General features: G+C 33.5%; 3 protein-coding genes across 7 annotated transcripts; 2 read left to right on the top strand and 1 right to left on the bottom strand.

The window, feature by feature from the left end:
- The first annotated feature begins 25 nt into the window (after nucleotides 1-25).
- Nucleotides 26-1,449, top strand: LOC107262896 (N-acetyltransferase 9-like protein). 2 transcript variants are annotated; one of them, XM_015729553.2, is made up of 6 exons: nucleotides 26-549; nucleotides 629-738; nucleotides 804-860; nucleotides 945-1,085; nucleotides 1,158-1,252; nucleotides 1,314-1,449. In XM_015729553.2, exons 1-6 carry the CDS (start codon nucleotides 479-481, stop codon nucleotides 1,371-1,373), a joined length of 534 nt encoding a protein of 177 aa, XP_015585039.1. In that variant the 5' UTR covers nucleotides 26-478; the 3' UTR covers nucleotides 1,374-1,449. The 2 variants fall into 2 exon arrangements, with proteins under 2 accessions (XP_015585039.1, XP_015585037.1); XM_015729551.2 differs by having other exon boundaries at nucleotides 28-549; nucleotides 1,310-1,449.
- On the top strand, nucleotides 1,314-4,578 carry LOC107262895 (PXMP2/4 family protein 4). 4 transcript variants are annotated; one of them, XM_015729549.2, is made up of 7 exons: nucleotides 1,659-1,857; nucleotides 2,353-2,433; nucleotides 2,508-2,665; nucleotides 2,735-2,928; nucleotides 3,636-3,748; nucleotides 3,896-3,966; nucleotides 4,083-4,578. In XM_015729549.2, the coding sequence occupies exons 3-7, from the start codon at nucleotides 2,546-2,548 to the stop codon at nucleotides 4,245-4,247; spliced, it is 663 nt and encodes a 220-aa protein (XP_015585035.1). In that variant the 5' UTR covers nucleotides 1,659-1,857; nucleotides 2,353-2,433; nucleotides 2,508-2,545; the 3' UTR covers nucleotides 4,248-4,578. The 4 variants fall into 4 exon arrangements, with proteins under 4 accessions (XP_024936034.1, XP_015585036.1, XP_015585035.1 ...); XM_015729548.2 differs by having other exon boundaries at nucleotides 1,659-2,260; XM_025080266.1 differs by lacking the exons at nucleotides 1,659-1,857; nucleotides 2,353-2,433 and adding an exon at nucleotides 1,314-1,431.
- A 1,623-nt stretch (nucleotides 4,579-6,201) lies between these two features.
- On the bottom strand, nucleotides 6,202-10,890 carry LOC107262892 (arf-GAP with dual PH domain-containing protein 1). Its single transcript, XM_015729541.2, has 6 exons — nucleotides 10,513-10,890; nucleotides 9,628-9,853; nucleotides 9,289-9,487; nucleotides 8,856-9,215; nucleotides 8,103-8,325; nucleotides 6,202-8,018 (listed from the first exon to the last, which is right to left on the bottom strand). The coding sequence occupies exons 1-6, from the start codon at nucleotides 10,592-10,594 to the stop codon at nucleotides 7,951-7,953; spliced, it is 1,158 nt and encodes a 385-aa protein (XP_015585027.1). The 5' UTR covers nucleotides 10,595-10,890; the 3' UTR covers nucleotides 6,202-7,950.
- Nucleotides 10,891-10,951: the final 61 nt, after the last annotated feature.

Here is a 10,951-nt window from a genome sequence, read left to right as displayed (position 1 = left end):
GCCCTCTTTACCAATATATCCCCGGTAGCAGATGCAACTTCCTTCCTTCCTTTCCTTTATAGGGTTATACGGTTATACCAGATACAAGATGAAACGTTTGAGATATCGAATTATTGGTGCTTAGAAGGATATCTTCTTTCAAATTTTCGATTTTATCTCCTTAACAAACAATTACCAGTTTAGGAGGGTATTAAGAAGTATCCGAGGTGTCCAGAGAATGCATCAACTTTTTAGCAAACCTTAGCATTGCAAAACCACATTTTCTTCCAGACTCAAAAGATCGTACTGATCGAATTTGAAATAGTTAGACTTACTCTCAATAGATCGCACTGCATTACTAAAAAAAAACAGTGACGGGCACAATAATTAACGAAAGTATACTTTATTCAATTGCAAAAAATTGGATATACTTTCCTTCTAATAGTAAGAAACGCGATTGGTTTTTTGTTGTCTGGCCAAGTTTTGCATTTTATAAGTAATGAAGATCTCGACTCGTATCCTGGGGAAAAATGTAATTTTGGTGCCCTATAAAGAGCATCATGTTTCTAAGTATGGTTTACTTATTCCTATTGTAGATATCAATTTCAGATTTTTAATTATAAAATACTTATTAAGAGTACTCTTTTAGATACCACGAATGGATGAAATCAAAGGAATTGCAATACTTAACAAGTTCTGAGCCATTAACGTTAGAAGAAGAATATGCGATGCAGAAAAGCTGGCATGATGCTGAGGATAGTAAGTTTTTCATATAAATGTACTATTAAAATGAATGGGCATAATTTCTTGTTTGTGCTTTTTAGAATGCACTTTCATTGTTCTGGATAAAGCAGCTTTTGAGAAAGATAAGAATGAGATAGGTACCTGCAGGAAATTAATTTTAATTACTTGAATTGATAATGATTAGATTTTTCCATAAGCAGTTTTAATTTATGTACCTCTAGAATCTATGATTGGAGATACAAATCTTTTTTTCAATGATGTCAAATACCCTCACACTGCAGAAGCTGAAATTATGATAGCGGAACCTATAGCTAGAGGCAGAAGAATGGGCTGGGAGGCTATGATACTAATGCTGCGTTATGGTACATTTAAAATTGTTTGTGAATATATATTTAATGTTAACAACCCGAGATAATATGAAACAATATGTTTAGGAATTGAAGAACTCAAAGTTAAACAGTTTTGCGTAAAAATTGCTATGGATAATGAAAGAAGTATTAACATGTTCAAGAAGTTAGGATTTATTGAGGTAATTTACAGATGTTTATAGTTAATTATGATGGGTTTTTCAAGTATAAAATTCCAGGTAGGAAGGTGTGATGTTTTCAAGGAAATTACCATGGAGAAAGAAGTTCAGAATGTCTGGTTAAAATGGCTTATTGGTGAAACACACGACTCTTTCAGAGACCAGGAGTATAAGTAATAAATGTACAGGTTTCTATTGTATATCATTGGTATTGTACTTTTTTATACATCCCTAATATTAGCTTGTCTATTTTACACATACAAACTTTTGAAACCTTTGTGAAAATTTAGAAATCTAATAATGAATAAAACTTACAGCCCAAGTGGCTTACACATTTAAATTGTTTCAAATTACAACTTCCTAATTGTTTAGATTGATATTCATTATTTTATTGAGAAAAAATCTGATAAGCCTCACTAAATTAAAAACAATATATTGACAAGACATCTCTGCTTTCATCTTAATAAAAATTCACACTTTTTCAAGCACTACCTAATTGATATATTAATCAGTTTCAGTTTTCAATCATTATACATTTTGTAGAGGATAAGACTATCTTGTTATCCAATTAAGACCATTCAGAAAATCAATCGTTAACAAAATTTAAGGTAAGAAAGATCATAAAATTAAATGCGAGTAAAGGATTACTTCTTATCTGATAACTAATGTGATTACAGCCTTGTTGAGAGAATTCTAAATGCGCATTAAAAAGTTCTGGAAAATAAAAAAAATCTTAGGTCTCAGTCCTTGAAGTAGTATGAGCTACATACTCTTTCTATTTAGAATTCAGATCACTAAAAGTCTCCCTCTATCCTCAACCAGATAATCAACTACTGATTGGAACTGATTGAGCTTGAGTGGTTTTATTTCACAAGACACAATACAATATTTGCCAGTATGGTTCAAGATAGTAATCTGTTTAGATTGCTGAAGGACATATTTTGTAAAGTTTGAAAATCCAGCTTTTGGAGCTTTCTGTAATAAAATTAAAGCAATTATAAATTCATTTTGGTACATATAAAGATACTATAGCACTTTCATTATTGATGTATTTGACATACTTTTCAATACAATTTAACTAACAAACAGTATAAATATTACAGTGTTTTAATATTATTGTGACGCATTGCGGCAAGACACAGCTGTTGCATCGACCGTTGTTTTACATAGTTGCAAGTGCATTGGTACGAAAATGCATGTAGATTCTGCTATTTACACGGTGTATATTTTGAGGTGGAGTACTAATCTTTACTTACAGATTATCGCGTGGAGTTCGAGATACCGATATTTAGAAAGATGATGAAAAGTCTGAGCAATCTTATTAGCAAAAGACCCCTGTTGGGTAATTCTGTCATTTATGGAATATTCTACACTGGTGCAGAATTCGTACAGCAAAGTTACAATAAAAAATTTCAAGTGAGCTTTAAAATATTGTTAAAGAAAGGAATTGAATTTTTTAAATTATTTGTCCCTTTTTATATATAGGTAGACAATGTTAAACATTCACTGTCTGTATCTAGTGTTACAAATACAAATTGTCCTCCAAACTGGTTATACAAACTTAATGAGTCTTTTGGATTTGTTCAAGATCCTAATAAAATTGGAGAGTTTGATTGGATTCAGTTACAGAGATATGGTATTTATGGATGTCTGTTAGCTGGTCCAATTCTTCATGGATGGTAAGTTCTTTTGCCTTTTGAAATTCATTTGATTTGATATCATATTTTCATGAAATTCATAGTTGAACACTATGCATGTCTATTACGTATCATGTTCATGATTCTCCTTTGTAATTTTAATGCACACAAATATGCTTTAATTAATATATTCTTTTTAATACCGATCCATTATGCTCTTATTGGCTCATGGTAAATGGGATTACACTTAAAAAATAATTGTATTAACTTATTCATTTTATGAAGACATAAATGCTCATTGCCAAAATCATTAATTCCTTACATGTAGTAGTGGGACTATCTCCTTCGTGGTGTTGTTTATATTCTAGCTTACGTTGAAAATGAGAATGAGCATTGCCAAAAGAGGATAAGCCACATAGAAAGTTAATCCTAATCAGCACGCTGGATTGGTGAACCTTGAACTTGGCTTTTTCCTTACAAATTGATAGTGCACAGTATTACCTGATATTGCAATTAAAACCTATCCAGCTTTCCTTCTGGGCTTCTGCTGATACGAACTGTGGCACTGATTATGGATTGCTAACACCAGTTTGTCTACATCTTCTAACTCATTCATCAGCTTGACAAATAAGTATTTTGGTATGGGAATCAACAAGGAACAATTCTCTCATCTTGATTGGCAGATAAAAAAATCCAATAAAATTATCTGTTCAGATAATTCCATTAATTAAGTCGTTTTTCCTGTACAGGTACAAATGGCTGGACTCCTATTATATAGGAATCACAAAGACGATCATCCTAAAGAAACTTTTCGCAGATCAATTTATCCTAACGCCACTGTTGATCATATTATTTTTCAGTAGTTAGTATTCTAACAGTACTTTCTCTAGCAGTTGATTAAAAATCTATTTAAAATTTTGAAAAACTCTTCACGAACCCCAATATTTATTCTAAAAACGGCATATTATGGTTATTTCAATATTTCTAATTCATAAATCTTCTATTTCAGGCATGAGTTTAATGGAAGGAAGAGATGATATTCTGCATGAATGCAAATTCAAATTTGCCAAGACTTTTCAAGTAAGTATCATATAAAACAAGAACAAATCAATGTCCATAAAGTTCTACTTGACCATTCACTTGATGACCTTCCCACTAGAATTCTAATATAAATGAATATAAAAAAATGTTCACAGACTTCGTGCATATACTGGATCCCGCTGCAGTTTGTAAATTTTCTCCTGATACCACCAGCATTACGTGTAGCATACGTTAGCGTAGCTGCATTCTGTTGGGTAAATATTCTCTGCTATCTGAAAAGAACGCCATTGTTGCCTGAACAAGACAACAAAGGAAAATAATTAAGGTGAAAGGTCTTGGAAAGAGAGACAAATTTCTTGAGAGCACTGTTAAAAAAAGTTTGACGAAATCGACGAAACTCAGTGAAAATAATCACAGTATATCTTAGGGATCACAGAGAATAACAAGATGGCCGCATCAGAAACGTTTATCAGATTCATTTTATTTCTAACAGATTAAATAACAATTTTTGTCAAGCTTGTAGTGTGCCATTATCTATATATTCATTTTCCCGCGCGATCACGTTTGTAGCGTGGCTGTGTGTATTTGTACATATAAATATATAGGTACTGTGGAATCGCCATAATGCTAATAAATCAATTCAGAAATACTTTTACGTGTTCTTTCTATTTGTTTCCCTTCAATTTCTACTTTTTTCTTTACGTTCTCATCTTCATTAGTCTGCTCTTCAACTGTAAACATGTATCCCGAAAACTAATCTCTTGAATGCGATGAGAAAAATACGAATTGACGAGTCGTCAAACAATTAATTATCGACAAGTTTATTCCTATTATATACACGCCCCAGATTAATTTTTCGAATTCACCTTTATGCTATCAAATTTATACAAATAATCATGTACAGTGTTCCTCACCACAGAAACAAAGAAAAATTTGGAACGTGCATGTACTAAAAATTCCAAAATTATGAGGATAATAATATTAGTAAATTATGAGCGTTACGATGATAATATACAAATTACATTCAGCAAATTTAATACGAATACAAATGACAGAATAACAGTGTCGTCCTTCCTTTTCATTCATTATATGACCCCGGATTGCTATAAACTTAGGCTGCAATTTATGTTCGTACAACTTTAAATAATTTCGACCGTATACGAAGCGATGTTACGGTATGAATAATGATTTAGCCGGGAATGATAGAAAAGTTATGAGAGTAACTATAGAATGTACATACACTAATGTTACATATAGTATAGAAGAATATATATACACACACACACAATCATTGCTAGTAATTAAACGTGAGTACAATTAGGATCAATTAAGAAATTATAACAAAATAAACCAGTCCATAGTGCATTTTGAGTTTCGTTTTTCCTCTTTTATTATCTTGCTATTAAAATATTAGCGATTCTCTTTGGGTGAGAAATTTACAGGGTGAGTCACTTAACTGAAATTGTTAAAATAGCTACAGCCATTATACGCATGTATAGTCGGGCCACGACATCAGTTCAACTTTAAGGGGCCGCATCCTTACAAACTGAAACGTAAATAAGTCCCAAAGTGGAACCGATGTGGCGGACTACAACTACAAAAAAAACAAAAAGAACATTTTTTTAGACACGATTGGAACATCATATTAACTAATACCGTATTTTATGCCTGAGGGCCTGATATGGTCGTTCTATATCCTCTATTTATAATCAACATCGTTTCCACCGCAAAGTCAATTATTAATTAAATTGTAACTACTTTCTTTAGCAGTCATATTTTTTAGGTCTAGCTGGAAAATAATTCTCAGAAGATCTGTTTGAAGTCACGTGCGCACACCCTGTATGACTTTCTTATGTTGTGACATTATTTTCAATATTATTTTTATTATTATCATAACCACTATATTTATTATACATACGTTCCGAAAATTCGCAAATAACGACAGAAGAAGATTGGAATTTTTATCGAATGCAAGAAAGAAAGAAGCGCGAAGAGCGAAAAATAAAATACTCAAATGGCCTCTTTAATTACGAGTTAAATAATTTTTTTTCTTGATCCCATCCTCATCTCATTTCATTCATTGTCAGCTTATACATTGTCATAGTTTACTAAATTTTAATTAACTTACCTTCGCACAATCTCCTTTCGTTACTCAAAGATTTTCGGATTAAAAAAAAAAGTTCTTAATATAGATCAGTCGTGTGACTCGGCAATAGAAAATATGGACCGTGTCTGTACTATCGAGATAAAAAAAATCTAAGACAAAAAAGCAAATGAACAACATATATGTATATTCTAGCATTATTTGCCACAAATTTGTATGAAGAACGAAAAAGTGAAAGCAGGAGAATAGAACAAAAAAAGAAAGAAAAAAAGATCGGACGCCCGAGAAAACAGCTTCTCATAGGCCTTAATCTTTTTTTTTTTGTTTATATTACATCAAATATACCAATTACAAAACATATCTAGCGTATGATAATGTTTTTGGTATGTATGTATGCATAACGATACGGTGAGTAGGGGATATTGGTGTCAGTTGAAACATGTATGAGTTATATCTCAATTCATTTTACCGATGACTTACAGAATTTTTCTAGTGAAATTTTGCTCACTTTTTTAAAAACAAATTGCAGCTATACAATTATAGTTTATTCACTACAAATATATGGTAGATTAAACGGCTATATTTCAATCGATGCCGTGTTTCAACTGACACCGGTATCCTCTACGTATCATCGTACCTAAAATATTTTTACTAATTTTCACAGATACATAAAATGAATGTGGCAAAACAAAGATTTTGCTTATATAAGGTTATTTGAGAGAAATGTACCACCTAAAGTGGCCTGTCCATCTAATTTCTATAGTAAAACCATCTTCAGGTAGTGCGTTTGTACTGAATAACCATACCTAATTTCAAATGCGAGGACAATATTCGAAAAAACGGCACGTACTTCCACTCATCCTGTACATATGTATACATGTATAAATATATACCTCGTTATATACTGTTTACAGCCAACCTCTCTTGATTATAATAATTAATTAGCCTATAATCAATATCAGCAATTAAAATCTATCCAAGAGGCCAATGGAATAAAGAATAATATTAACGACAAAATTGAAGTTAGGAAATGAAAGTATATATATGTATAATACAGGAACAGTTTTCCGAAGCATCTACTATGTATATGCTTGTATGCATGTACAGTAAACCGCGAAATATCGACAACAAAATTATTCTTTTTTTCCTCATTTTTAGTAATTCGGCAGGTTAATTCGCGATTATTGAACTTTTATTGCTATGTGAAATGTCTATCTGCCTGCCTATGTTTATTTAGACAATCTTAAACATGCAATTATTTTTTATCTTTTTTGAGCATTGTCCCGACATGAATAATCCTGGCGGGGACCTGTCCGGTCGCCTATTATGACCATTATCATCATAGTCACCACCATCACAACAACAACAATGAAAATAATAGTGAAAATTCGTGACTCGTGTAAAATTCGCTATTTCGTTTCTTTCTGATCTCTGAATCTCTTTCGTTTCTTCTGAAAAATGATCTCTTCCTGTTTCTATCTTACAGTTTCAACCACTTTTTGATTCGTAAACTACTTCGTATGTTTTACGTACCCATTTTTTATTTATTTATTTTATTTTTTCTTTCGCTTTTCCTCAGATTCTTGTAGCTTCCCATCATCATCTTTCTCTTTTTCATCATTAAAATATCAATTTTAAAAGGTATTTTGTTTGTGCATTTTCGAGCGAATTTATTCTTTTCTAGTTTCGCTGGACAACACGCAATCTCAGAAACCGTTATTCAAAAATTGTGTGCGATGTAATTTTTTACAAGGAAAATAAGAACGTAATAAGAAAGCCTCACTATACCATGCGGACTTGAAAAAATCTTAACCTAGTAAAGGTCTAGATTATCCTGCCGAGGTCGGTCTTGGCCTTGTTTTTGCTCTATTTTGATGCTTAACAGCATATTAGGTTAGGCGTCTATCAGGGGTCCAGCCCTACCTCGCCGAGGAGAAGATGTTCATAGTTCCACTAGCTGTGCGTTTCCTCACCAATCGCGCTGCAACTAAAATATTTTTAAAGTTGCATATAGTTCACACATAACAAAATTTATAAACGTAATTATATGAGGTATAGGATAAGTGAATACCAGCAGCATCCTGTGGTGTTAGAGGTTTGTCTATAACCTTTTGGATGACATTCATCCACTGAGCTCGATCGTCATCACTTTGTGCTGATAGAAGAAAACTTCTATCTGGGGTTTCCAACGTAAAAGAGAATCCTTGATCCTTTGCACCAGGTGGTACACCCGATTTCACTGCGAAGCCGTCCGAACTGTGACCCAGGAAGATTTCACCTTTTGGATGGGCGTCCTTAGAGTAATAAGAAGAATATAGAAAATCGAGACTATAAACTAGACCTACATGTATTCAAGTATGTATATATATATATACAGTAGTGCGCATTTGAAGTGGAACACTTCAATTTTTGTGTATCTCTACGAAACTATGACCGATTTAAATGAACTCCATCCCCTGCCGTTCGGCCATTTCGTATCCGATCGGGATAAAACTTTTACCATTCAAACGGGTCAGTTGTGAAATCCTCTACGATGCGCACTATATACAGTAGTGCGCAATTGAAGTGGAACACTTGCATTTTTGTGTATCTCTACGAAACTATGACCGATTTAAAAAAACCAAAGATACATTTTTTAGGAAATTTCCTTCCCGTTTGAATGGTAAAAGTTTTATCCCGATCGGATACGAAATGGCCGAACGGCAGGGGATTTGGTTTTTTTAAATCGGTCATAGTTTCGTAGAGATACACAAAAATGCAAGTGTTCCACTTCAATTGCGCACTACTGTATATAGTGCGCATCGTAGAGGATTTCACAACTGACCATAGGATCATCGTGGTACATCAGTTTACGACCATCTAAGGTAAACCATCTTTTTTTGTAAGCGTCTGAGTGCCTTGAACCGGTTTTCCAGAGATATCCTTCACGCGGAAAATCTCTTGTCAGCTGAGAGAGTAATTCTGACTCAGTTGCACCGGGATATGCTACTTGAAGACGATGTAGTTTCGCACATCTAATGGCAAGGTACCAATTTGTTATCACCTCCGCATCTTCGTGGTACACATAAATATGCCTTGTAGTGCCATCTTTCATGAATGAGATTTGCAGGCTGTTTTGTATTCCTGTTTTGGCAGGTGCAAAAGCTACGTTTAATTCAGATATCTTGAGGATGGCCTTTGGTTCCTTATACAAAAGAATAACAATTGAATTAGATTTCTTCAATTCTCTACGTTTATAATTATCCTATAAAACTTACTTTATTTTCTTTAACATGATACTTGAGTGTGTCTTCAGTTTCACTTAACACGAACTTCCGAGGATGATATCTGGAATCTTCTTTACCCCTCTTCATCAGAAAGCCTTCCATGAATCCTGAGACATAATGATTTTGTCTCTCAGGATGACAGAATTCTTCCCTTTCATATTTTGCTCTTATCCATTGCTCTACCAGAACTCTGCCCATCAATTAAAGATGTATTTGAATAATGACTGAGGTTTGATATTAGGGAATTTTATGGTAACTGACCACTTTCTACTTAAATATGCTTGTTACTAAATCTTAATGGGAAAAGTTCTAAAAAAAGTCTATACTTACTGTGGTGCATCCTGATTTGGTCTACGGTAACAAGAAGGTACCCGTTCCTCATATCGAAGACGTGCTGCAATATTTCCAACCTCCCGAACCCTTTTAACCTGAGAATCTTCCCATCTGTCTAACTTGAGATGCTTTACTTTGGATATATGAGCTCCCATAGATCGATGTACACCTGCACACCTTGTGCATACAAATATCCCAATATTGTACGATGCCCATTCTGGATCTGAAAAGATAGAGAAATCTTATAAACATGAACAAAACTCTAAGAGATGCTTATGTTAGCAGAAGAAAGGGTAAAACTGTGGAATACAATTCTTTCTTGAAGAGTTATATATTAAAAAAAAAACTAAACAATCCACAGCTAACTTCAAGACAGAGTCGTATTCTGTAGTTTAGCCAAAGGAAGTATATGTATGTATAGAGCAGGAAAACCACAGTTTTTAAAACCACAGATACCCCACTTTCAGTGTAACGAGAATACCAGGAAAACAAACTAGTAATAAAGTACATCAATCATTTCTGAGTAATATACATACATTAAACGTTTATGATACCATTACATTTAAGCTATACTAAATTGTAATCTGAAATCAGCCTATGCACCCTAGATGAAAAGCAAATTGCAGTTAGTCGAACCGAAGAAATAGTATTTTAATAGAGAACCTGGTAATATACGATAACTAGCATTTTATTTCAGCGTTATATTAACTTTTCTATTCATTGGTAGTTAAAACAATGTAGAAAAATATGCAAGAGATAAAAACCAAAGTAAGCAAGTATGATCATATAAATGCGAAATATTGACGTAGATGTTGCAAGAATAATACAATATGCCTTCCATCATCGAGATATAACTTGTCAATCATAAAATATTTTACTAACTTTTCGATCCGCAATCAGCGCACACGTTGTTTCCTGACTTTTTCAGGAGTTCCGCCAACAACTTCTCATTCGAGTCAGCCATCTTGAAACACTCGTATTAGTAGCTAAAGTTGAGAACGTTCTTACTTCCACCATAAAACTAATAAAATATATTCAGGCGCATACAAATTTCATTGAAACGAATGAATAAGTTGTCCCAAACGATGCTAGTCGTTGTTGCTACTAATCTTTTCCGATGTTACACTCAGCCCGGTTACACCGCAGTTCTTTTAGAAGTCCCACGTACGTGTGACCCCCACGCGGTTACTAAAGTAATGGCGACATCACACTTTAAAACAGCCATAAAATACATGCAACCATTCATTTGTCATTATTAAGGAAGGAACGGTGACCCTCTACCCCTTTCACCCGTCATTTAAACTCACTACGAGTACGAGTA

Source organism: Cephus cinctus, unplaced genomic scaffold, assembly GCF_000341935.2.
Source record: "Cephus cinctus unplaced genomic scaffold, Ccin1 Ccin1_scaffold0129, whole genome shotgun sequence".
Taxonomy (NCBI): Eukaryota; Metazoa; Arthropoda; class Insecta; order Hymenoptera; family Cephidae; genus Cephus; species Cephus cinctus.
This window is presented reverse-complemented; position numbering and strand designations above follow the sequence as displayed.

What these genes read in the sequence shown, in the direction of transcription:
- LOC107262896 (XM_015729551.2), top strand. Translation starts at nt 479, where the DNA reads ATGAAGATCTCGACTCGTATCCTGGGGAAAAATGTAATTTTGGTGCCC. An exon ending in AAAGAGCATCATGTTTCTAA is followed by an intron (nt 550 to 628) that starts GTATGGTTTACT and finishes GTACTCTTTTAG; the next exon opens with ATACCACGAATGGATGAAAT. An exon ending in CTGGCATGATGCTGAGGATA is followed by an intron (nt 739 to 803) that starts GTAAGTTTTTCA and finishes TGTGCTTTTTAG; the next exon opens with AATGCACTTTCATTGTTCTG.
- LOC107262895 (XM_025080266.1), top strand. Translation starts at nt 2,546, where the DNA reads ATGATGAAAAGTCTGAGCAATCTTATTAGCAAAAGACCCCTGTTGGGT. An exon ending in GGTCCAATTCTTCATGGATG is followed by an intron (nt 2,929 to 3,635) that starts GTAAGTTCTTTT and finishes TTTCCTGTACAG; the next exon opens with GTACAAATGGCTGGACTCCT. An exon ending in AATTTGCCAAGACTTTTCAA is followed by an intron (nt 3,967 to 4,082) that starts GTAAGTATCATA and finishes AAATGTTCACAG; the next exon opens with ACTTCGTGCATATACTGGAT.
- LOC107262892 (XM_015729541.2), bottom strand. Translation starts at nt 10,594, where the DNA reads ATGGCTGACTCGAATGAGAAGTTGTTGGCGGAACTCCTGAAAAAGTCA. An exon ending in ATCATGTTAAAGAAAATAAA is followed by an intron (nt 9,216 to 9,288) that starts GTAAGTTTTATA and finishes CTTTTGTATAAG; the next exon opens with GAACCAAAGGCCATCCTCAA. An exon ending in AACACCACAGGATGCTGCTG is followed by an intron (nt 8,019 to 8,102) that starts GTATTCACTTAT and finishes AAAATATTTTAG; the next exon opens with TTGCAGCGCGATTGGTGAGG.